Source organism: Hyla sarda, chromosome 11 (genome assembly GCF_029499605.1).
Source record: "Hyla sarda isolate aHylSar1 chromosome 11, aHylSar1.hap1, whole genome shotgun sequence".
Classification (NCBI taxonomy): Eukaryota; Metazoa; Chordata; class Amphibia; order Anura; family Hylidae; genus Hyla; species Hyla sarda.
In genome coordinates this window covers 70,953,413-70,980,719 of record NC_079199.1, presented here as the reverse complement: position 1 = coordinate 70,980,719, position 27,307 = coordinate 70,953,413, and the positions used below count along the sequence as shown (strand labels likewise).

The 27,307-nt window shown below is 44.4% G+C and overlaps 1 protein-coding gene across 1 annotated transcript in view; it reads right to left on the bottom strand.

The window, feature by feature from the left end:
- HDGF (heparin binding growth factor) overlaps positions 1–20,923 on the bottom strand; it is a 52,252-nt gene extending 31,329 nt beyond the window's left edge. Inside the window, exon 1 of the mRNA XM_056547277.1 lies at positions 20,099–20,923. Within this exon, the coding sequence (XP_056403252.1) occupies positions 20,099–20,185 (87 nt within the window). The 5' untranslated portion in view covers positions 20,186–20,923. The remainder of the gene's footprint in view (positions 1–20,098) is intronic.
- Between the last annotated feature and the right edge of the window lie 6,384 nt (positions 20,924–27,307).

Below are 27,307 nucleotides of genomic sequence, written 5' to 3'. Positions count from 1 at the left end.
ACTAGGAAGGCCAAACTGCAACTCCCAGCATGCCCAGACAGACAAAGGCTGTCTGGGCATGCTGGGAGTTGTAGTTTTTCAACATCTGGAGGGTCACTTTGGAGACCACTGTTACAGTGGTGCCCAAACGGTAGCTCTCCAGATGTTTCCAAACTACAACTCTCAGCATGCCTGGATTGCCCAGGCATGCTGGGAGTTGTAGTTCTGTAACATCTGTCCCTTCAGATTTAGCAATTTTCATAACATTTTTGAAAATTGCTGCTCTACTTTGAAGCCCTCTAATTTTTTCAAAAAGTAAAAATATGTCCATTTTATGATGTCAACATAAAGTGGACATATTGTATTTGTGACTAAAAATTATTTATTGGGAATATGAGAGCTTCAAAGTTAGAAAAATGCAAAATTTTCATGAAATTTGGGGATTTTTTACCAAAAAAAGGATGCAAGTAACGCAGAAAATTTACCACCAAAATAAAGTATAATATATCATGAAAAAACTCAGAATCAGAATATTCGGTAAAAGCATTTTCGCGTTATTAATTCGTAAAGCGATGGTGGTCCGAATTGCGAAAAAGGGCTGCGTCCTTAAGGGGTTAAATCCTCTTCCCCATTCCAATGTTCAGTTACAACTTCTGTAAGTTGTCTTGACCAAGTCTAAATGCCTAAAAGCATCAAGTTGCTGCCATGTGATTGGCTGATATGTTATGTGTTAAAGGACAACTGCAGCGGTATGACACATCCCCTATCCACAGGATAGGGGATAAGTGTTTGATTGCGGGGGGTCCGACCGCTGGGACCCCCTGTGATCTCCTGTAAAGGGCGCCACCATTAGTGCTCATGGTGAGCGCTAAGGCGCGTAGCGTCGACCTAGAGGTAGATGGTGACGACCCATCTCCTCCCCGTCCCCCATACAGTTCTATGGGGGAGGCACGAACACTGCCTCCCCACCTCTCCCATATAGAGATGTATGGAGGAGGCGTGCCGGCTGCAATGTCATGCTACGGCCGGCACGGGACAGCCGCAGCCCCGTACAGGAGATCACAGGGAGTCCCAGCGGGCGGAGCCCCCGCGATCAAACACTTATCCCCTATCCTGTGGATAGGGGATAAGTGTTAATCACGCTGCAGATGTCCTTTAAGCAATTGAACAGTTGAACCTAATAAAGTGCCCAATGACTATGTGTTCTTATTTATCATGGCAGTCTGGTGAAGGGAGTGTTAAATGAGCACTGCCAGTATTGAACAGACAACATGTACACACAAAAAAAAAAAACACAACAAAGTCAGTATCATTTGTGGACATGCCCAGTATAAAAGAATGAATGCTGTATAAAAGAATGAAGCACCGTATATGCAGTATAAAAGAATAATGCAGTACAAAAAAAATGTAACAGATGCTGGCAATTTCTGCAACAGTTGATGACAAAAGGAGGAGTACATAACCCATGCCATACACAAGATTATAAGAAGAAATATTACTCCATGAGTCATGAGGAGGCAAAAAAAAAAAGAAAGGGGCCTGGCCATAAGGTGGATTCGATTAAAACTGCTTGTTAAACTCTGGAGGCGTGCCACATAACCTGCCAGGGAAGAGTACAAATTAGTACCACACAGACCTGCACTGCCCTGTTTTAGTGTGCAGGTCTGTGTGGTAACTTTTTTTTACTCATTTTTTCCTCCACCCTTTCAAAAATCCTAACAATTAAAATTTTCCGCCTTCAAACCCATATGAGGGCTTGTTTGCGCCACCAATTGCACCACTCATTTTAACACACGTCACGCATAACGTCATCTGAAGCCGTACCAGGGAGAACATCTGCCCTCACTCTTCTTTGCGTGCTCACCTATAAAGTATGCCTCCAGTTTCCCCACTACAACTCCCAGCATGCCCTGACAGCCAATAGAGGTCAGGGCAAGCTGGGAGTTGTAGTGGGGAAACAGCTGGAGGGACACTGAATAGGTGAACTAAAGGGGGTGGGGAGGGGGAGTGGGTTGAGCGGAGCGGCTGGGCCGGGGGGTTGCGGGCTGTTAAGCTGGGAGCGGTATGTGCGGCCATCACAGATCCGGTGTTCACCTATACAGGGTTTTCTCACTACAACTACCAGCATGCCCTGACAGCCAATAGATGTCAGGGCAAGCTGGGAGTTGCAGTGGGGAAAAAGCTGGAGGCACCCTGTATAGGTGAACTACGGGCAGAAGTGTCAGCCCCAGCAGGCATCAGTGACGTGGTGCCTGCTGGGGAAGTCTGCCTGGTAGTGGGCACACTGCCAGGCAGACAAAAGGCATTTTTAATATGTAAAAAAAAAAAAAAAAAAAATTAAGGCAGGGAGGGAGTTAGGGATAGGTGGGTAATAGGCAGGGACAGAAGAAAGAAAAAAGTGATGTGGGAGCTACCCTTTAATGACCACGGACGTGAAGCGCACTCAGAAGATAAAAACTTCAGATCATGGCGCAAAAAATGAGCCCTCATACCGCCCCGTTCGTAGAAATATAGAAAGAAGTTATAGGGGTTCAGAAAATTACAATTTTAAACGTATACATTTTCATGCATGTTCTTGTGATTTTTTCCAGAAGTACACCAAAATCAAACCTTATAAATAGGGTATTATTTTAATTGTATGGACCTACAGAATAAAGGTAAGGTGTCATTTTTACCGAAAAATGTACTGCATAGAAACGGAAGCCCCCAAAAGTTACAAAATTGTGTTTTTTCTTCCAATTTGTCACAATTTTTTTGTTGCCGTAGGTTTTTGGGTAAAATGACTGATGCCATTACAAAGTAGAATTCATGGTGCAAAAAAATAAAAGCCATCGTATGGATTTTCAAAGGTGCAAAGTTGAAAGGGTTATGGAGGAAAAAAACTGCAAAAACTGAATACGCTTGGTCCTCAATGACGCCAGACGTAAATGTACGTCCTGGTGAGCTGGTACTTAACGCACCAGGACGTACATTTATGTCCTATGCATAACCGCGAGCATCGGAGCGATGATCGGGTCATGAGCGGAAGGTCCCAGCTGCTGATAACAGCCAGGGACCCGCCGGTAATGGCGGACATCCGCGATCGGTCGGATGTCCGTCATTAACCCCTCAGATGCCGTGATCAATACTTATCACAGCATCTGCAGCATCGCGGTCACTAAAACAGATGATCGGATCGCCCGCAGCGCTGTCGCGGCGATGCGATCATCCACAACGACAGATGGAGGTCCCCTCACCTGCCTTTCAAGGGTTTTCTGCAGAAGCTGGCCGATAACACTGATCAGTGCTATGTCCTATGCATAGCACTGAACAGTATTAGCAATCAAATGATTGCTATAAATAGTCCCCTATGGGGACTATTAACCCCTTAACGCCCACGGACGTAAATGTACGTCCTTGGTTTGGCGGGACTTCCCGCACCAGGACGTACCTTTACTTCCTGTGTACAACCGGGAGCATCGGAAAGGTCATACACGGCAGGTTACGGCTGCTAGCAGCAGCCGGGGACCAGCCCGTAATGGCCGCGATCGCGCGGATGTCCGCCATTAACCCCTCAGATCAATACAGATGACGGCATCTGCGGCATTTTGATTGGATCACCCGCCGCGGCGATCCGATCATCCAGCATGGCGGCCGAAGGTCCCCTCACCTGGCTCCGGCCATCTCCCTGGGTCTTCTGCTCTGGTCTGCGATCGAGCAGACCAGAGCAGAAGATGACCGATAGCACTGCACAGTATTAGCAATAAAAGGATTTCTATAGATCGTCCCTATGGGGACATAAGTGTAAAAAAAAAGTTGAAAAATGTTAAAGTAAAAATAAAGTGAAGACGCCCCTCCCAATAAAAATGAAAATGGTCCGTTTTTCCCATTTTACCCCCAAAAAGCGTAATTTTTTATTTTAACAAACATTTGGTATCTCCGCATGCGTAAATGTCCGAACTATCAAATTATTATGTTAATGATCCCGTACGGTGAATGGCGTAAACGTAAAAATTTTTAAAAAGTCCAAAAATGTGGTTTTGTCACATTTTATAAAAAGAAAAAAATCTAAAATTTTTATATAGGCAAATGTGGTATCTAAAAAAAATAAAAAAATTGATGATGGCTCAAAAAATGAGCCCTCATACAGCAAAATGAAAAATGTATAGGTGGTCAAAATAGGGCAATTTTAGATTACTGATTTTGTACAAAAAGTATTCGATTTTTTTTTTAAAGCGGTACAAAAATATAAAAGTATCTAACCATGGGTATAATTTTTATCCTATTGACCCACAGAATAAAGAACACATCATTTTTACCGTAAATTGCACAGTGTGAAAACGAACCCCTCCAAAATGTGCAAAATTTTGGTTTTCATTTAAATTTCCTCCCAAAAAATTAAAAAATAAATAAATAATTAAAAAAATATATATGTTTTTTGGGTTCGCCGTACATTTTATGTTATAATGAGAGGTTTCATTACAAAGTATAATTGGTCACGCAAAAAAAGGTGAAAATGGGTTTGGTCATTAAGGGGTTAAAGTGTAAAAAAACCTCCCCCCAGTAAACGTAATTAATCATAGATTAATGTATGCAGAATAACTTTACAATGTCATGTTATTAAAAAATATTCTTCCTATTTAATTTTCCACTTTGAAGAAATGACCACTAGGGGTCTCCCTACCAGTCCTGGCAGCAAGCATTTCAGACTCATGCTGGAGTCCTAAACACTACGAGCTGCCAGTCTGCTTTGTTCACAAAGGAGAACACTCAGCTGCCAGCCTGCTTTGTTCACAGCCTGTTTGGCTGTGAACAAAGCAGGCTGGCAGCTCTGAGTGTTTAGGACTCCAGCATGAGTCAGAAATGCTTGCTGACAGGACTGGTAGGGAAAAATACAATAGAAAAGAGCATATTTTTCATTAACATGCTATTGGGAAGTTATTCAACATTCATTAATCTAAAATATATCAAAAGTTTATTTGATGAGAGGTACCCTTTAAATGGCGATCTGAGATAGTGTCATATGGTCACCAAAAAAACTAGACCATATCAAACAGGAGACAGAAAAAAAAATTCTCAAAGTATACATTTTATTGAACAACAATCAGTGAAGATATCTATCTATATAAAATCACGTCCAAACGGCTAAAGATATTAACATGAAACTTGGCACACATGTTACTTATATGTCAACAACAAAGATAGGATAGGTGATTTAACCCTTCCTCACCCCCCCCCATTTGCCAGGGGTGGTGTTTATGTTTAAAGTCCATACAAGTCAATGGGAAATATATGTTCGCGCATAACTTCCGTACGGCTGGAGATATTTCAATACCTGGGGTCGGGATGGGAGGTCGGGATGGGAGGTCAATAGCTTCCTCTGTTTGTTTTCCTCCCCAACAAGGATTAGGAAGGAAAAACCAGGCAACGCCAGGTACTCAGCTAGTATAAAATACATGTAATGCAGTAAACATGTGACCTCTACTTCCAGCCAGAATGAGCTCCACTTCCATTTTTTTGGTGCGCCGCATTCCTGACTGTGCCCGAAATATGTATTGTGCGCTGCTCAGCAGCGGCGGTTCCAGGTGTATATCGTCAATATGGTGAGCATGTTTGACAACCCAATGTAAGTAGCACATGTGTGTACGATTGCCCTGGAGTGCTGCGTTGTGATTGGTGCAGAACCTCCATATATACACTAACACCTTGATACGGTTGACACTCCCCCTGATGAAGCCACATTGCTTTTTTCTTTCTCCTGTTTGATATGGTCTTGTTTTTTGGTGTGGATTTTTTTTTTTTTTAAAGCCCAACAGTAATAGAAAAGTATGTTGTCATGGGTATCATTTTAATCGTATTGACCCAAAGAAGAACACTTCATTTTAACCGTAAAATGAAACCTTGTGTGAAAACGAAACCTTGCAAAATTTGCAAAGTTGCGGTTTTCTTTTAATTTTTCCACACAAATAGCATTTTTGGGTTGAGCCATACATTTTATGGTAGAGAGATGGCATTACGACAACTGGTCGCGCAAAACAAGCCCTCATACTAGTCTGGGGACCCCATTAAATAAATGGACAACTCCAGGTGCCAGCTGCAATGATAACATGCTTGCTGCTGTGCTTACAGCATACCCGTCAGATCCAACAAAAAAACAAAACATTTTTTTATATATCACTCAGTACCTAATCCTGACCATGTACATCTATTTTTTATGTGTCTAGCACCTTTATTTTTTAATTACACTTAATTTAGCTCACTAGTCTGAATTCCTCTCAAAAAAGGAGGGTGTGTGGCCTCACTGTGCAGGTCTCCGCCCCCTCCCTCAGTATGCTGTCTGCTCACATCTCCCCTAGCATTAGCAAAACTACAACTCCCAGAATGTCCTCACTGACAGTAGTGGGACACAAACTGACAGTGGGAGCACAGGTCTCACAGCTGTCAATCAAGGAAGTGTGTCCACGACATAGGTGATGATGCATGGACACAGCAGGACTAGTATGTGTCCAAGCAGGTGGGGGGGGGGTGCAGTTCTTTGCCTGGCTTTTTCAGTATGAAATACTGAAAATGTTCTAATGAAAGCAATTGCAAAACCTATTGGTTATACATGCTTTACAACATAGCAAAAGTTTTTGTATCCGCCAGTGCTCACTTATTATCTGATTCATTATGAGCTACACCTGATTTTGGCTGCAAAGCTGCATCACAAACTAAGCAAAACTGCACTATTTAAGAGCACCAGAATGAATTAGTTTATGGCAATGGGCGTGGCTATACGCAAGGGCGTGGGCTCTTTATTGTCCTGGATAATTAACACGAATGACAGTTCTGGCTAAATGCAGAGCATACAGAAAAAACTGACATCAATTTTTGGTGACGACATGAGCTGTGTGACATTTTAAATGAAGAAACTTGCCATCCATTACCTAATTTGTCTTCACAGCAACATAAAAGCCATCAGGGCATGGTGGGATACACGCTTCCATAGTCAGCAGTCATAGAACACAATTCCCAAACATTCTGGTTCCTGCAGTGGAGATATTTAGGGCAGAGTACATTTGGCACAAACCTGGGTAAACAGTGTCAAGAGTAGATCACTGTACAGTAGTAGATGTTGCAGTGTGGATTACCCAGCATGCACTGCAGTACCAACACCCTACAACTTTCACATGAAGCCCAAATCAACAGCCACACCTTTGAAAAAAGTGATCACCACCATAAACCCCTTTCATGTTCTAGAATGTAGCAATTCATTTCTAAGAAAATTTAACCTTGTGCCACATTGTCATGAGCCGTATGCAAAAGATTCACATGCAAACAGGGAACTTCTCCCAGCAAGAAGAGCCTCTTAATCATTAGACCCTTTACTGTACATGTTAGAATCTGCACTGATGAAATGACAGTGCGGGTATCATGTAAGGGAGAATGTGTCCATTATCAAACATCTGCCCAAGTTTAAGGAAAAAAAATAAACAAAATACTCGGCTTTTCTAGGGTTATTTTGTCCATATTAAGATGCCCAACCGCACAATGGCGGTGGTAACACTGCATGTATTAACATTAGGAAAACTGAGGCCCAGATTTATCAAATTGTGTGAAAGAAAAAATTGGAGCGATTTCCCCACAGCAACCAATCACAGCTCAGCTTTCACTTTACCAGAGCTTGTTAGTCAAGCTCTGATTGGTTGCTGTGAGAAAATCACTCCACTTTCTCTCCATTTGATAAATCTCCCCCTGAATTCTTGCTTTACTACTCTTCACTGTATAATGTTCAAATCAGATAGGGTATAAGTTATATATCGGGGTGGTCCGACCGCATGACGCAGCGGCGGACACGCCCCCTCCATGTATCCCATAAAGATACATAGAAGGGGTGTGTCTGCGGCGGCTTCCTGCTGGAGACGATGCAGCAGCTTCCAGCAGACTGCCGCGGCCCCATATGGGAGATTGCAGGGGGCCCCAGCGGTCAGGGCTCCCGAAATCTATAACTTATCCCCCTATCCTTCAAACAGGGGATGTTATATTGCACTACAGTTCTCCTTTAACACGTTAAGGACCAAGGGCAAACCAGCATGCCCAGGTGCCGTTTCAAGGGTTTGAAGCGTGCTCACTTCATACACAGTGGGTCCTGGTTGCTATCAGCAGCCAGGACCCACGGTTAAAGGAGATATCCAATAGTGAAAAATCTGAAAATAAGTACCTGCCACAGGTTAGACCTTGACTCCATGTCACCGCACTTTTCATTATATGTCTGCCCCATCCCGTTTGTATGCTATGCCACTGTGAATATAGCAGCACTTCCTGGTTATGGAGCCTGAGCTCCCATCATCCTCTTCACTCTGAAAAAAATTACTTCCTCTCAAGTCTTTAACATAATGTGCACCCCCAAAGCCTGCCCATATCTACTGGGGCATGGGCGGAGCTTAGTGACGTCACCGCTGCTGCTCCCTGCCAGGTCCAGCTGTGAGAGAACAGCAGCGGTGACGTCTGTAAGCTCCGCTTGTGCCCCAAGTCGGGTGTCCGGAACGGAGATTACCGAAGATCCCCGCCACGGAACAGGACATGGTGAGCACTGTTTTCATCAATGTCACCTGCACTACCTGTCGGTACTGGTGACAGTCAGCAGCCAGGAACCAGAGTTAAAGGGGTTCTCCGGTGCTTAGACATCTTATCCCTTATCCAAAGGATAGGGGGACAAGATGCCTGATCGCGGGAGTCCCGCCGCTGGGCACCCCCGTGATCTGGCACGCGGCACCCCGTTTGTAATCAGTCCCCGGAGCGTGTTGGCTCCGGGTCTGATTACCGGCGACCACAGGGCCAACGGCGTGTGACGTCACGCCTCCGCCCCCGTGTGATGTCACACTACGCCCCTCAATGCAAGCCTACGGGAGGCTTGCACTGAGGGGCAGAGTGTGACATCACACGCCGCCCGCCCTGTAGTCGCTGGTATTCAGTCTGAGTGAACACGCTCGGGGGACTGATTACAAACAGGGTGCTGTGTGCCAGATCACGGGGTGCCCAGCGGCGGGACTCCCACGATCAGGCATCTTATCCCCTATCCTTTGGATAGGGGATAAGATGTCTAGGCGCCGGAGTACCCCTTTAACGACGCAGGACGTATATTTACGTCCTGCGCCGGCTCCCGCGATATAAAGCGGGATCGCGCCGAGATCCCGCATCATATCGCGTCGGTCCCGGCGCTCATCAACGGCTGGGACCCACGGCTAATACCACACATCGCCGATCGCGGCGATGTGCGGTATTAACCCTTTAGAAGCAGCGGTCAAAGCTGACCGCCGATTCTAAAGTGAAAGTGACCCGGCTGCTCAGTCGGGCTGTTCGGGACCGCCGCGGTGAAATCGCGGCGTCCCGAACAGCTGACCGGACACCGGGAGGACCCTTACCTGCCTCCTCGGTGTCCGATCGACGAATGACTGCTCCGTGCCTGAGATCCAGGCAGGAGCAGTCAAGCGCCGATAACACTGATCACAGGCGTGTTAATACACGCCTGTGATCAGGATGAGAGATCAGTGTGTGCAGTGTTATAGGTCCCTATGGGACCTATAACACTGCAAAAAAGTTTTTTTGAAAAAAGTGTTAATAAATTTAACCCCTTCCCTAATAAAAGTTTGAATCACCCCCCTTTTCCCATAAAAAAATAAAACAGTGTAAAAAAATAAAATAAATAAACATATGTGGTATCGCCGCGTGCGTAAATGTCAACTATAAAAATATATCATTAGTTAAACCACACGGTCAATGGCGTACGCGCAAAAAAATTCCAAAGTCCAAAAAAGCGTATTTTGGTCACTTTTTATACCATTAAAAAATGAATAAAAAGTGATCAAAAAGTCAGATCAATACAAAAATCATACCGATAAAAACTTCAGATAACGGCGCAAAAAATGATTCCTCATACCGCCCTGTACGTGGAAAAATAAATAGGTATAGGGGTCAGAAGAGGACATTTTTAAACGTATAAATTTTCCTGCATGTAGTTATGATTTTTTCCAGAAGTGCGACAAAATCAAACCTATATAAGTAGGGAATCATTTTAACCGTATGGACCTACAGAATAATAAGGCGTACAAAAACTTAAGTTACAAAATGTCGTTTTTCCCCGATTTTGTTGCACAATGATTTTTTTTCCGTTTCGCAGTGCATTTTTGGGTAAAATGACTAATGTCACTGCAAAGTAGAATTGGCGACGCAAAAAATAAGCCATAATATGGATTTTTAGGTGGAAAATTGAAAGGGTTATGATTTTTAAAAGGTAAGGAGGAAAAAAAACGAGAGTGCGAAAACGGAAAAACCCTGAGTCCTTAAGGGGTTAAGGATTCAGGGTTTCAGTTTTTGCACGCTTTTTTCCCTCCTTACCTTTTAAAAATCATAACCCTTTCAATTTTCCACCTAAAAATCCATATTATGGCTTTTTTTTTGCGTCACCAATTCTACTTTGCAGTGACATTAGTCTCTCGCTGCTTTATCTTATGGTGACCTTCACTTTTCCCATACCCCTAGATCTGACACCAGGCATGGTGGAGGAGTTGGGGTGCTTCTAGCCCCACAATGCACTTTTCAAGTCATCCCCCCCATTACCCTTACTCACATTTCCCTCTTTTGAGGTCCACACCCTCAGGCTCTTCCGCTTATTGTCTCTCAGAGTGGCGGTCATCTATCGTCCTCCTGGTTCTCCCCAAATGTTCCTGGATCATTTTGCCACCTGGCTCCCTCACTTTCTTTCCTCAGAAACACCTACACTCATCATGGGTGATTTTAATATCCCCATTGATACCCCAATCTCCTCTTCTGCCTCTCGGCTTCTGTCTCTAACCTCCTCCTTTGCCCTTTCACAGCTTACTGACTCTCCCACACACAAGGATGGGAATACACTGGACTTGATCTTCTCTAGACTTTGCTCTGTCTCTAAATTCTCCTTTTGAGCTCTCTGACCACAACCTTCTCTCTTTCTCCATCAGTGACTCCTATCCTCTTCCAGACACTCCAACCTTGTACACTTACAGAAACCTGCGTGCCATAAACACTAGTCAATTTATAGACATTCTACAATCTTCACCATCACCAATCTCTTCTCTCTCCTGCCCTAATCTAGCAGCCAAACATTACCATGACACCCTAAAGTCTACCCTGGCTCAAATGGCAGCCTCTAAAACACGAACCTCCCGACAGACGGCAGCAACCCTGGCACACGCTAACAACCCGCTTTCTCAGGCGATGCTCTAGGTGTGCTGAATGTCTGTGGAGGAAAACTAAGACTTCTTCAGACTATCTGCACTATAAATTCATGCTTAAATCCTATTACTCTGCTCTTCACCTCGCCAAACATATTTTACCTCCCTCATCTCCTCTCTGTGTAACAACCCAAAACACCTTTTTGACACGTTCAACTCTCTCCTTCGGCCTAAAGTACAGACCCCAATCACTCATCTCTGTGCTGAAGACCTGGCCAAATACTTCAAAACTAAAATCGATGACATTCGTGATGAAATCCTCTCCCAGTCCCCTAAGTTCTGATCCAATTCCCAGCCACGTCTCCTCTTCATCACTCAGTTTTTGAGCCTGTAACGGAGGATGAGGTTTCCAGGCTCCTCTCCTCCGCCCGCCCCACTACCTGCTCTAGTGACCCCATGCCTTCACACCTCATCCAGTCTCTCTCTCCTGCTATCAGCTGTCACCTAACAAATCTTTAACCTCTCCCTCTCTTCTGGGGTCTTTCCCTCCTCATTCAAACACTATCATAACCCCACTATTGAAAAAAAAAAAAAAATAAACATCTCTGGACCCGTCCTGTGCAGCCAACTATCGACCCGTCTCAAATCTCCCCTTTATCTACAAACTCCTGGAACGCTTGGTCTGCTCCAGCCTTATCCGCTATCTCTCCGAGAACTCTCTCCTTGACCCCTTACAGTCTGGTTTCCACTCCCTTCACTCCACAGAAACGGCCCTAACCAAAGTCACTAACGATCTTCTGAAGGCCAAATCAAATGGCAATTTCTCTTTACTGATTCTCTTGGACCTGTATGCGGCTTTTGACACTGTGGATCACCAATTACTCAGTAGTCTCCGCTCCATCGGTCTCAAGGACTCTGCTTTCGACTCGTTTTCCTCCTATCTCTCTGGCCGCTTCTTTAGCGTCTCGTTTTCTGGCTCTACTTCTCTTCCCCTTGCTGTCAGGGTTCCCCAGGGATCAGTCCTGGGTCCTCTACTCTTTTCACTCTACACATCCCCCATTGGAAAAACAATCAGTGGATTTGGTTTCCAGTACCACCTCTACGCTGATGACACCCAACATAACCCCTGCACTCCTACAGAATACTAGTGACTGTCTCTCTGCAGTCTTAGACATCATATCCTCTGTATATATGAAACTAAATCTTTCTAAAACAGAACTTCTTGTCTTTTCTCCATCAACTGATACTGTACCTAACCCTGACATTTCCATCTCGGTATGTGGTACTACCATAACTACCGGGCAGCAGGCTCGCTGTCTTGGAGTTATACTTGACTCTGATCTGTCTTTCACTCCCCATATTCAGTCTCTTCCACATTCTTGTCACCTGCATCTCAAAAACATTTCCAGAATCCGCCCGTTTCTCACTACTGAAACTGCTAAAACTCATTATTGCTTTTATTCACTCCCGCCTCGACTACTGTAACTCTTTACTAATAGGCCTTCCTTTCTCCAAACTCTCTCCTCTCCAGTCCATCCTTAATGTCGCAGCCAGACTCATCTTCCTCTCCAGCAGCTACACCGACACCTCCTCCCTGTGCCAGACACTACACTGGTTACCAATTCAGTCCAGTCACACAAAGCTCTCCACAATGCTGCACCTCCCTACATCTCCTCTCTCATCACTGTCTACCATCCTACACGTTCTCTCCGATCTGCTAATGACCTCACACTAACATCTTCTATAATCCGAACTTCTCACTCCCATCTCCAAGACTTCACTCATGCTGCACCGGTTCTCTGGATTGCTATCCCTCAAACCCTCAGACTCAACAACATCATCCATAGTTTCAAACGTGGCCTAAAAACACATCTCTTCAGACAGGCCTATAACATATCCCCAACATCTCCCGTTTGAATAGTTAGTGTAATTTTATGTCTGATACTTGTCTTTGTTTGTACCCCATAATTGTAAGCGCTGCAGAATCTGTAGGCGCTATATAAATAAAAAATTTTACCCCAAAATTCACGGCGAAACGGGAAAAAAAATCGAAGAAAAAACGTCATTTTGTAACTTTTGGGGGGCTTCCGTTTCTACGCAGTGCATATTTCGGTAAAAATGACACATTATTATTCTGTAGGTCCATATGGTTAAAATGTTACCCTACTTATATAGGTTTGATTTTGTCGTACTTCTGGGAAAAATCATAACTACATGCAGGAAAATGTATACGTTTAAAAATGTAATCTTCTGACCCCTATAACTTATTTTTCCACGTACAGGGCGGTATGAGGACTCATTTTTTGCGCCGTGATCTGAAGTTTTTATCGGTATGATTTTTGTTTTGATTTTTTAATGGTATAAAAAGTGACCAAAATACGCTTTTTTGGACTTTGGAATTTTTTTTACGTGTACGCCATTGACTGCGGTTTAATTAATGATATATTTTTATAGTTCGGACATTTACGCATACACTGTTTTATTTTTTTTATGGGATAAAGGGGGCGATTCAAACTTTTATTAGGGAAGGGGTTAAATTACCTTTATTAACACTTTTTTTTGCAGTGTTATAGGTCCCATAGGGACCCATAACACTGCACACACTGGTCTCTCATGCTGATCACTGGCGTGTATGAACACGCCTGTGATCAGTGTTATCGGACACCGAGGAGGCAGGTAAGTGCCTTCTCGGTGTCCTGTAAGCTGTTTGGGACGCCGCGATTTCACCGCGGCGGTCCCGAACAGCCCGACTGACTAGCCGGGATAGTTTCACTTTAGAAGCGGAGGTCAGCTTTGACCGCCGGTTCTAAAGGGTTAATAACGCACATTGCCGCGATCGGCGATGCGTGGTATTAGCCGCGGGTCCCGGCCATTGATGAGCGCCGGGACCGACACGATGTGATGCAGGGTCACAGCGCGAGCCCGCTTCATATCGCGGGAGCCGGCGCAGGACGTAAATATACGCCCTGCATCGTTAAGGGGTTAATGCAGGGCATCATGAATCGGGCGGATGCTTGCCATTAACCATTTAGATTCCACAATCAAAGTTTATTGCGGCATCTAAAATTAATGTGAAAGAATCCCAGCAGCTCAGCGGAGCTGATCGGGACTATCACGCCGAAATTGTGATGTCTCGATCAGCTAGGAGGACGGCAAGTGGGCAGTTACCCGATTCCTTGCTGTCCGATCGGTGTTCTATTGCTCTAAGCCTGCCATGCTTGAGCAGCAGAGCACCTATAACACTGAAAAAGTGTAAAAAAAAATCAAATCTGTGAATAAGACCCTCCCTAATAAGTTTAAACCACCCCCACTTCCCAAATAAAATGTAATAAAAAGATAGATCATGTGTGGTACCACCGTGTGCGTAAATGTCCAAAGCTGTGCATTTTTGGTCACTTCATTACACCATAAAAATATTAAATAAAAAAGTGATCAAACAGTCCCATCAAAACAAAATGGTAGTAGTAATAAAAACTAAAGACCATGACACAAAATGAGCCCTAATACATCCCTGTACGTGGGGGAAAAAAAAAATGTAAAAAGTTATAGGGGTCAGAAAGGACAATTTTGAAAATATTGGTGCATAGTTATTTTATTTTAGTTATATATATTTTTTAAAATAGTAAAAACCTACAGAATAAAAGATAAGGTGTCATTTTTACCGACCAGTGCACCGCGTAGAAATGGAAGCCATAAAAATTTAAACCCACAAAAGGTTCTTTTTTGTTTCGCCGCAGATTATGTTATGGCATTACAAAATACAATTGGTGACATCGGGGTGCTGCAGCAGTGGCGGGACCCCCGTGATCAGACATCTTATCCCCTATCTTTGGATGTCTAGGGGCGGAGTACCCCTTTAGAAGGTTAACAGAAGTCTGGATCCTGTTCTCCCCTATTTGTTTACATATGCCTCTGTGGTGATCTTGTAACTGACCACATCTTTCTCCGATGTCTAAGGCATGAGCCTTTGAATAGTCTGTAATATTAATTTAAGATAACTAGAGCTAGATGTGCATATAGTTCCCTGGAGGAAATTCTGACCACAATGGACTCCCCACAACCACATGGGGACATTTGTTGGGATGTTAACCACTTATGAAGTGCTCTTTGACACTCCCTTGGATAGGTTTTGATTGTTCATCCACCACCTAAGACCTTGCTCTTGAGGAAAAGAACAACCCACGATTTAGGAGTTGATGTCCTGCCATCTCCTTTTCCTCCTTTTCCCAAAATGTCTGTTTGGAGTTGCCTGGACCTGATATGGGCCCATTTAGTACCATAAACCAAGATGTTCAAAACCCTGAACTGACATTGCTTTTATGAAACAGATACAGATCTGACACCCTCTCCCTATTGGATGCTGCGTTATCACTAGAAAGGAGAATGGAATTTAATTATCTATTAATTAATATTAATATAAACTTAATAGTTTGTTATCTGGGGAATGGAAAATAGGAGAACTCCCAGGAACATACACACTGGATGGAATGAAGTTTGATTGGCTCTGATTTATGTAGGGATGCCCGGATACTGATACTAGTATTGGTATCGGGGCTGATACTAGCCACTTCCATAGTATCGGGGACTTGTTCAATGTCCCCGATAACAAATGCGATACCTGCTGACACTCCGGTGCCACGTTCTCCCATCCGCATTATGGCGTTCCATGGAGTAGCATGTGACACACACGCATCCCTCCACCTCCTCCACTGCACCCAGCGTAACATGTATGTCACATGCTCTTCAATAGAACGCCATGATGCGGATGGGAGATCGGGGCAGCAGAGCAGCAGCACCCGTCAGGGCATCAGCAGGTGAGCTATATTCAAGGGTGGGGGCTCCAGTCTACGGGGGAAGTCTAAAGGGGGCCTGCTACTGCTGTCTAAAGGGGGGGCTGCTGGTAATGTCTGCAAGGGGATACTACCTAATATTCGAGGCAATCTTACAGCAGAGTCCCCCACTTACGCTGGGTCCACACTACGTTTTGTCCCATATGGGACCGCATACGGCAGGGGCAGCTGAAAACTTGCGGTACCGTATGTAATTCATTTCAATGAGCCGACCGGAGTGAAACACTTACTCCGGTTGGCTCATTTTTGCCCCGTATGCGGTTTTCCACTGGACCTGAAATCTTAGTAGACCACGATTTTAGGTGCGGTGGAAAACCGCATATGGGGCAAAAATGAGCCGACCGGAGTCAGCATTTCAATCCGGTCGTCTCACTTAAATTAATTACATACAGGACCGCATACAAAGGAATACGGGAGCCCAAGTTTTCAGCTGCCCCTGCCGTATGCGGTCCCGTATGGGACAGAAGGTAGTGTGCACCCAGCCTTACTTGAATTTATAGGTAGATAGTGCCGGTGACCCGGTTTCTACCGCTGCTCACCATGTGGTCATCTGTCTCACCACCACTGCAAATTCCTTGTTCTGCCCAATGGAGGAGAGAAATCTTGGCTCATACTACAGCAGCCGCCTCCATTGCATACAACAAAGAACCCACATGGCACTGTAAGCTGCGCCAGAAACCGGGTCACCCTGGTGTCAGATTCCCTTTAACCCCTTATGGACTCTTATTTTTAAATTTCAGTTTTTTTCCTCCTCGCCTTCAAAAAAATCTTAACTTTCATATTTTCATCCACAGACTAGTATGAGGGCTTGTTTTTTTTGCGCGACCAATCGTCTGTTGTAATTCCATTACTCACTTTACCATAAAATGTATGGCGCAACCAAAAAAAACACTATTTGTTTGGGGAAATTAAAAAGAAAACAGCAATTTTGCCAATTTTGGAAGGTTTCGCCGTACAATTTACGGTAAAAATGACATGTGTTCTTTATTCTTTGGGTCAATACAATTAAAATGATACCCATGATCACATACTTTTCTATTACTGTTGCGCTTAAAAATAAAAATCGTTTTTAACCAAATTAGTACATTTAAAATCCCCCTATTTTGAAGACTTATAACTTCTTCATTTTCCGTATAAGCGGTGGTATGAGGGCTCATTTTTTGTGCCGTGATCTGTACTTTTTACTGATACCATATTTTCTTATATAAAACTTTTAATCCATTTTTTTATTAAAAAAATTTGGAATAAAATGTTATAAAAAGCATCTATGTTGGACTTATTTTTACGTTCACGCCGTTCACCGTACGGTATCATTAACATTTTATTTTAATAGTTCAGCCATTTACACACGCGGCGATACGAAATATGTATATTTTTTATTTACACTTTTTGGGGGTTAAATAGGGAAAATGGGACAATTTACGTTTTTATTGGGGAAGGGTTTTTTTGCGTTTTTTTACTTAATTTTTATTTTTACACTTTAATAGTCCCCTTAGGGGACTATTTATAGCAATCATTTGATTGCTAATACTGTTCAGTGCTATGTATAGGACATAGCACTGATCAGTATTATCGGTCATCTTCTGCTCTGATCTGCCTTCCCGCAAACCAGAGCAGAAGATGCCGGGAAGGCAGCAGAGGCAGGTGAGGGGACCTCCGACTGCCGTGCCAGATGATTGGATCGCAGCGGCAGCGCTGCGGGCGATCTGATCATCCATTTTAGTGACCACGATGCTGCAGATGCTGTTTACCAGCTCACCAGGACGTACATTTATGTCCTGTGTCCTTAAGGGGTTAAAATAGAAGTACTCTTAATTGGTATCAGTGAGTACTAGAATTAAAGAATTGGTACTCGTACTCTGTCTTAAAAAAATGGTATTAGGACATCCATAGATTCTGAGATTGATAGATACTGAGGGGTGATTAGAATTAGAACTTTTGATAGAAGGAATCTTCCTTCCATTGTCTTGGCCATCTGTTTCACTGGGCCATGACCCTGATGGGAAGAAACCTGTCCAAAAGTTAACTTTGAACAGGGGATAAGTTTTTTTTTTAATGCATAACCCTGTTAACATATCAGGGTGTACATGTATGCCCTGGAGTGTTAACAGTATATAATGAGATAGCAGAAGCTGCGCTCGCTTGATAGAATGAGAGTGACTGCTGCTATCAGTATGCCCCACATATAGTAAAACTGACATGCTAGATAAGAGTCATTAAGACTACTATGATAGTAAATGCTAATACATTTTGCTTTATCCTAATATATGTGTACACATATATATACATACACGGAAAAAAAAAGTAAAAAAAAACGCATTTCAAATAAGTTAAACTGAATTAAGTATTGCACCCCTTTGCAAAACATGACTTTGTACTTGGTAGCAAACCCCTTGATGGCAATCATAAAGGTCAGACAGCTCAAAGACGATCGCTGTGAAGGAGACTGGAGCAGGACACCAGAGACACTGTGGAGGCCCTGGAGGTAAGGAAAGTTTTTCTCTTGTTATATCCTACACAATGGGTATAGCTTTGACTACCCCCCACATTATAGGACTTTAAAGGGGTACTCCGCTGCTCAGCATTTGGTACAAACTGTTCCAATGCAGGAGCAGGGAGCGTGTGATGTCTTAGCCTTGCCCCCTCATGACGTCACACCCCGCCCCCTCAATGCAAGTCTATGGGAGGGGGCATGACCGTGCCAGAGAAAAAGACTGTGCAAGCAGTATTTTTTTTATCCGGCTTTTCTCGATCCTAAAATAACTGCTTCACACTGCCGGAGCCAGCCGGCAGTGTGAACGTAGCCTTACAACGGTTCAGGTCAGTCACTTCTTTGTAAGGCTGCAGTGCCTGGGTCTCATCAGTGTCCCTCAAACTCCTGTGCACTGAACATGTGCTTCTCAATACCTCTAGTGCCATTACAAGGCGTTCTAAAGCACATGGACACCCATCTGAATCATAACTGGGTCAGGAGCCGTATCCACCCAATAATTGTGAAGTTACAACTTCTAGCCTGGCTGTCTGTGCATGGGAAGACTACACAGACCTCCAATCTACAATGGCATGAGCCAGAGAAAACCCTAAGGGTAGGGTCACACATGCTGTAGTTTTCTGCTGCATAATCTTCCTACCCATAGCAAAAGCAGCTGCAGAAAATATGCAGCAAAATACGCCATGTGTGGCCTTTACCTTTAAAGTGTTTTTACAAAAAGTTATCACTGCAGCTTTAAAATGGCATTATTAAAAAGGGGAGAAAAAAAATTGTAAAGATAGTAATCGTAAAAAATTAAAATACAATGACAAAATTTGAAACTTTACAAAACCAAGAGAAACACCTATGAAGTTACAAAAAACAAAAAAAAAAAAACGGTTCTTCATTATTAGAGTCTATGATCCGCAATGGATTTTGACTTTAACACTGCCCTGGATAAGAGCACTTTACAGCGTATAAATAGCTGACTTTCTGCTAGGTTAATATAGGTTTACACAGCATAATACCTGCAGCATATACAAGACACATGAACAAACCCTAAAGCAATGTTTCCCAACCAATGCGCCCCCAGCTGTTGCAAAACTACAACACCACGCTTACACAACCTTTAGCTGTCCATGCATGCTGGGAGATATAGTATTTCAACAGCTGGGGGCGCTGTTCGGGAAAGACGCGTTATATTTTACCCATCTGCAAAACCCCGCCCACCAATAAAGGTGCACACCTCGGAACGACGGACATCCTACTCCTAACTCCATCACCATGTGGGCCAGAGTATTCAGTTCCCTCAAACAGAACCCAATGCGCACAATGTCACTAAGTCCATATTACGCTCAGATAATTAATCAGAGTGCCTCCAGCTGTTGCTAAACTACAACTCCCAGCATGCTCGAACAACAGAAGCCTGCCCGGGCATGCTGGGAGTAGTAGTTTTGCAATAGCTGGAAGCACCGTGCTTGGGAAACATTGTAAACACTCGACACACACATCTCACACTTCCCGTGCAGCACTACAAGTACAAGCGCGCCCAGCGCCCGCCACACACCAGCCACCAGTTGCTCAGAAAGCGTTCCAGGCATTACATAAGTCACACGTAGACGACTTACCCGGGCAGGCCAGTGTGGGTAGCCCTTCATCTTGGCGAATACCAGGTCTCCGCACTTGTATTCCTTCTGCCTGTTAGAGCGGGACATGGCGGGGGTTCAGGCCTTGGTACAGAGTCTGAGGAAAGAGCGGGAAACGCTGTAGACACTCAGAGGTGATGCGGGCCGGAGCGCTGGGCAGGCCCGAGAGGGAGGCGCAGACGGCGGGCTGCTGAGCTAACTCAAGGACGCGGCGCTGCGGCCTGGATCTAGTGCTGGGCGGGCGAAGAGTCTGTGTCCGACGCCGATGGGTAGGTGCCCATCCAGTTGTTTGTGTTTGAATCTCTCCTCTCTGGCGTTGATTTGCTCCCTCCTCCGTTCCCCACCCCCTCACTCTCCTCCTCTTCCTCGCGTGTAGTAATCTACTACTCAGGCCTGGCCTCTTTTTTAAAAAATCCGGGTCTGGACGTGTATTCCCGCCTACTCGTGACGTCAGTCGCGGGGGGGCTAATCAGGATCGCAGAAGGAATTGATTGTTGCCTCGGAAACGTGTTGGCGGGAAATGGTGGAGTTTATGTAGACATGCGCAATGCCGGATGTTTGCTGACTGAAAGAATAGTCACAGACGAGTAAACCTGGAGCTGCTAACGCCGGTGTACGAGGAAGATCTCGTAGATCCTTATAGGAAATGATGAGGAGGCTTGTCTTATCCCACCTGCTGCTGAAGACTTTTCCTATGCTCCTCATTGAGCGCCCGCATAAATTTGAGCAGTCCCCATAGGAATAGTGTCAGAGTTTTGGTACCACACTTTTAACCCCTTAAATGGGCACGGTCACATAAAAAAAAGTTTTTATGTGTTGTACATGGTGGCAAAACATTAAGATGTCTATTGTACTTCATCAAAAATATGTCTGCTTTTTATAGGAATCATGGTTTATAAATAGATACAAAGACCACCAGGGATCCCCATAACACCCATTATATAATCCTGTTTGGCTGTAGCATCATCCTTTTCCCAGATGAAGCAATGGCATTGACAAAGCCCAGTAAGGGTGGGTTCACACTACGGTTTGAGGATACGGTCACCGGATACAGCCCATATCTCATTCATTTGAATGAGCCGACTGGAGTCAGATAGTGACTCCGGTCGGCTCATTTTTGCCCCCTATCCAGTAACCGGACCTAAAACCGAGGTATTTGCATAGCCCTGATCAGTTAATATTGGCAATCCACTTGTATAGCCTGCCAGAAGACAGATAATGCATATGGTTCCTGGAAGCGTGGCACAAAGGAGGAGAGGAGACCGCCATCTTGACTCATCTGGCCACAGCAATGGCTCTGCGGTTGGTGGTCTAATGAGTGTCACAAGGCTACGATAATGCTTTAGATGCAGTAATTAGTATTGATCACTGCACCTAAATGGTTAATGATGGGCATCAGAATGATCGCTGATGTCTGCCATTAGCAGTGGGTTCTGGCTGCCCATAGTCTGTGGTCTATTAAGTAAGCATAGCTACTGTGCTCGCTTTATAGTCCGGACACACAACTGGTGTGCTCCTGCAAGAAATCTGGGGGCGGCAGCAGTCGAACTCCCAAGAACAGACACCTATGCTTTGGATAGCCAGCTGGCTTCAGAAAATGTTAGCAACAGGGTGTGAGATAATATAGTTGCTCAATCCTCTAAGGACAAACCACCCATATCAGAATCCCATTTCTCCTGAACTGTAAGGTGGAACTTCTCATGGTATTTACTTAAAAACTCATCTAAGAGGCAGGAGATAATTCCTAAAGAGTCTTAGAGACATAGCTATCCTCTCCAATGGGGAGCAAGTATGGACAACAAATAGCCTTGATCTGCCCAGCACCTCAACAGCATGACAAAGATGTAAGTAGTGGTAGAAAGAAGTATGCAGCAGATCGAAATCAGTCTGAAGCTGCTGAAATGAGAAGGGATACTCCACCTCTAGACATCCTTTTGATAGGGCATAAGATGTCTGATCTCTGGCGATCCAGACGCTGCCCCAAACCCCCGCCACCCCGCAATCTGGGGGCCAAGACCCCAGCGCTCTGAACATTTTATGTTCATAACACCGGTTCGGACTGCTGTGGTTGTGACATCACGCTATGTCCCCTCCATTGGAAGGGGGCATGAGGAGCGACCACAACCGTCACGCCACCTCCTATAGATATGAATGGAGGGGGCGAAGTGTGACGTCATGACCACAGCCACCTGGTCAAGCGTTCTGAACAAAAATGTTTAGAACATCAGGGTTCTGGCCTGGAGATCGTTGGGGGTCCCATCTGCTGGACACCATGTGATCAGACATCTTATCCCCTATCCTACTGATAGGGGATAAGATGTCTAGGGGTGGAGTATCCCTTTATATTGCCCCGCACAGTACAATTGGCCTAGTTGAACAATACCTTTAGATTCCCAGAATACGTAGGCCAGATTGCGCCACAGTGGCATGAAGGAAGTACAACCCTCTACCCCCAGCATAGACTTAGCTTGACTCCATATTTTGCACACTAAGAGAGGGAGTCTCCAAAATGTGCAAAGAGATTCTCCCTCCATTTTTAGAAAGAAATAAGCTACCAGTAGGCCCCAACTTAGAGCAGTCAGCCCACCCCCTCTGTTGCTGCAGCTGAGAGGCATGGCAGTAAAGTAAAGGGTTAGGCAGAGACAGCCCCCACAGTCTTCATGCTTTGTGGGGTTTTCAATCTAATTCAAGACTTGTTAACCCCCTCCCCCCACACACATATTAGGGCTGTCACCTTTCTTGCAAAAAAAATACCGGCCATGCTAATTTGCATAGTTAATTATATATGTGTGACATTATACATTTATGTATATATGTGTAACATAATACACTGTATGACCAGAGCGTTTTTTGCACATCTGACCACTTTCACTTTAAGCATTAATAACTCTGGAATGCTTTTACCTATCATTTTGATTCCGAGATAGTTTTTTCATGACATATTCTACTTTATGTTATTGGTGAAATTTTGTCGATACTTGCATCATTTCTTTGTGGAAAAATTCCAAAATTTGATGCAAAAATTGAAAATTTTGCATTTTTCTAACTTTGAAGCTCTCTGCTTGTAAGGAAAATAAACATTCTAAATAAATAATATTTAGATTCACATATAAAATATGTCTACTTTATGTTTGCATCATAAAGTTTACATGTTTTTACTTTTGGATGACATCAGAGGGCTTCAAAGTTCAGCAGCAATTTTCCAATTTTTCACCAAATTTTCAAAATCAGAATTTTTCATGGACCATTTCAGGTTTGAAGTGGATTTGCAGGACCTTCATATTAGAAATACCCCACAACTGACCCCATTATAAAAACTGCACCCCTCAAAGTATTCAAAATGACATTCAGTAAGTGTGTTAACCCTTTAGGTGTTTCACAGGAATAGCAGCAAAGTGAAGGAGAAAATTCAAAATCTTAATCAGAATTTTTACAAGAGGTAAAAGGAAATAAATCCTCTCAAAATTTGTAACCCAATTTCTCTCGAGTAAGAAAATACCTCATATGTGTATGTCAAGTGTTCGGTGGGCGCTGTAGAGGGCTCAGAAGGGAGAGAGCGACAATGGGATTTTGGAGAGTGAGTTTTTCTGAAATGGTTTTTGTGGGGCATGTCACATTTAGGAAGCCCCTATGGTGCCAGAACAGCAAAAAAAAAAAAAAAAACACATGGCATACTATTTTGGAAACTACACCCCTCAAGGAATGTAACGAGGGGTACAGGCAGCCTTAACACCTCACAGGTATTTCACGACTTTTTGTTAAATCGGATGTGTAAATGAAAAAAATTTTTTTTCACAAAAATGCTGTTTTTTCCCCAAATTTTACATTTTTACAAGGGGTAATAGGAGAAAATTACCCCCAAAATGTATAACCCCATTTCTTCTGAGTATGGAAATACCCCATGTGTGGACGTCAAGTGCTCTGCTGGCGCACTACAATGCTCAGGAGAGGAGGAGCGCCATTAAGCTTTTGAAAAGGGAATTTGTTTGGAATGGAAGTCAGGGGCCATGTGCGTTTACAAAGCCCCCCGTGGTGCCGGTACAGTGGACCCCCCCACATGTGACCCTATTTTGGAAACTATACCCCTCACAGAATTTAATAAGGGGTTTAGTGAGCTTTTACACCCCACTGGCGTTTGACAGATCTTTGGAACAGTGGGCTGTGCAAATGAAAAATTACAATTTTCATTTTCACGGACCACTGTTCCAAAAATCTGTCAGACTCCTGTGGGGCGTAAATGCTCACTGTACCCATTATTACATTACGTGAAGGGTGTAGTTTCCAAAATGGGGTCACATGTGGGTATTTATTTGTTTGCATCTATGTCAGAACCGCTGTAAAATCAGCCACCCCTGTGCAAATCACCAATTTAGGCCTCAAATGTACATAGTGCGCTCTCACTCCTGAGCCTTGTCGTGCCCCCGCCGAGCATTTTATGCCCACATATGGGGTATTTCCGTACTCAGGAGAAATTGCGCTACAAATTTTGGGGGTCTTTTTTTCCTTTTACCTCTTGTGAAAATAAAAAGTAAAGGACAACACCAGCATTTTAGTGTAAATTTTTTTTTTTTTTTTTACACTAACAGGCTGGTGTAGACCACAACTTTTCTTTTTCATAAGAGGTAAGGGGTAAAAGGAGAAAAAGCCCCCCAAAATTTGTAGTGCAATTTCTCCCGAGTACGGAAATACCCCATATGTGGCCCTAAACTGTTTCCTTGAAATACGACAGGGCTCCGAAGTGAGAGAGTGCCATGCGCATTTGAGGACTAAATTAGCGATTGCATAGGGGTGGACATAGGGGTATTCTACGCCAGTGATTCCCAAACAGGGTGCCTCCAGCTGTTGCTAAACTCTCAGCATGCCTGGACAGTCAGTGGCTGTCCGGAAATGCTGGGAGTTGTTGTTTTGCAACAGCTGGAGGCTCCGTTTTGGAAACACTGCCGTACAATACGTTTTTAATTTTTATTGGGGAGGACAGTGTAAGGGGGTGTATATGTAGTGTTTTACCCTTTATTATGTGTTAGTGTAGTGTAGTGTTTTTAGGGTACATTCACACTGGCGGCGGTTTACAGTGAGCTTACCGCTAGGAGTATGCGCTGCGGCGCAAACCTCCAGCTGTTTCAAAACTACAACTCCCAGCATGCACTGACAGACAGTGCATTCTGGGAGTTGTACTTTTGCAACAGCTGGAGGCACACTGGTTGTAAAACCTTTAGTTAGGTTCTGTTACCTAACTCAGTATTTACCATCCAGTGTGCCTCCAGCTGTTGCAAAACTACAACTCCCAGCATGTACTGATCGCCGAAGGGCATTCTGGGAGATGTAGTTATGCAACAGCAGGAGGTACACAACTACAACTCCCAGCATGCCGAGACAGCTGTTTGCTGTTAGGGCATGCAGGGATTTGCAGTTTTGCAACATCTGTAGGGCTACAATTTAGAGGTCTCCAAACTGTGGACCTCCAGCTGTTGCAAAACTACAAATCCCAGCATGCCCTGACAGCAAACTGCTGTTTGAGCATGCTAGGAGTTGCAGTTTTGCAACATCTGGAGGGCCACAGTTAGAGATCACTGCCAGTGATCTCCAAACTGGAGCCCTCCAGCTGTTGCAAAACTACAAATCCCTGCATGCCCTAACAGCTGTCTGGGCATGCTGGGAGTTGTAGTTTTGTAACATCTGAAGGGTTACAGTTTAGAGACCACTGTATAGTTGTTAGTATGCTAGGCAACTTACCGGCTTCCGTTGCATCCAGGGAGCCAGCCGCACGACATCGCCGGACTCCGATCTCCTCCACCGATGGTCGCCCGCAGTCTCGCCCGTGGGGTAAGTGGACGTTGGCGCCGGTCCTCTGTCGGTTCCCCGTTCTGCCCCGCCTATTGTGGGTGGGCAGAACGGGGAAACCAAAAGTAAAACCCCCTGCCCCCGATCTGCTATTGGTGGTCGCGTCTAGACCACCAATAGCAGGGATAGGAGGGGTGGCACCCCTGCCACCTCACTCCTATGTCTTCAGGGGGATCGTGGGTGTCATGGACAACCATAGACCCGTATGACCCGGAATAGCCGTAAATCGCAAGTGTGAATTCATTTGCAATTTGCGGCGATCGCCGACATGGGGGGGTCTGATGACCCCCCTGGGCATTTGCGCGGGGTTCCTGCTGATAGATATCAGCAGTTACCCCCCGGTCCTCGCCCGGCGTGTGGCAGGGACCGAAATTCCCACGGGCGTACAGGTACGCCCTTGGTCCTTAAGGGGTTAAAATTCATAACTCTGTCATGTCTGTATTGGCCTGTGTTCACACACAGCTATCGGTTTGGTTGTGTGTGAACAGTTTTATGTTACCTTGTCAGGGAATAGTTAATAGCCTTTTGATTGTCCGCCAATAGCTCCTAGGGTGTGTCTATTTAAAGTCTGCCCAGTCTAGCCTCTTGGCTGGTGATTGAGTTCATTATATCCTGACTTGCTAAGATGCTGGACATGCTGCCTGGAGCTCTTGGTGAAACTATCTCTGTTTTAGCATGCACTTTGTATTTTCTGGTTTTAGCCATATTAGGTGGCATGCTTATAGTAGATTTTAATCTGTGTTTGTATAGTCGGTTTTAGGGTTTGTATATCTTTTCTGCTATGTGTCTGTTCACACTGTGTTTTTTCTTGTATCCGTTCTTATGAAGTTCTGTGTTTTATATTTCTGTTTTCCTACTGGGTAAGCTTCTGGCCACACTGTGGAGTGTGCTGCTGGCCAGTAGTCTATTTGGATTTTTTATTAATGGATACTTTGTTAGTGGAGTGGAGTGTCCAGTTTGTGTGTCCAGTGTGAACAGTTTCCTATGTTAGATCCCTTTTACCGCTCCATGGGGACTCCGTGTCTACTGGAGGTTTTAGGAGGAATTATTATTCCTGTCTTGTGTTCAGTGTGAACAGTGTTCTATAAATATATCCTGTGTATCTAGGCATCCCTGTTACCTGTCCATGGGGACTCCGTGTCTACTGGAGGTTTTATGTGGGATTGCGAATATTCCTGTTTAGCTATAGATCCCGTTTACCCATGGGGACTCAGAGGGTATTGGTATTCCTGTGTCTACCAGAGGTTTTTCTAGGGGATTCAGCTTATTCCTGTTTTGTTTCTGGAGTATGTTCAGACTCATCTGTTTTCCTGTCTGGTGTTTTGAACTCTATATATTAGTTCTTTGTTC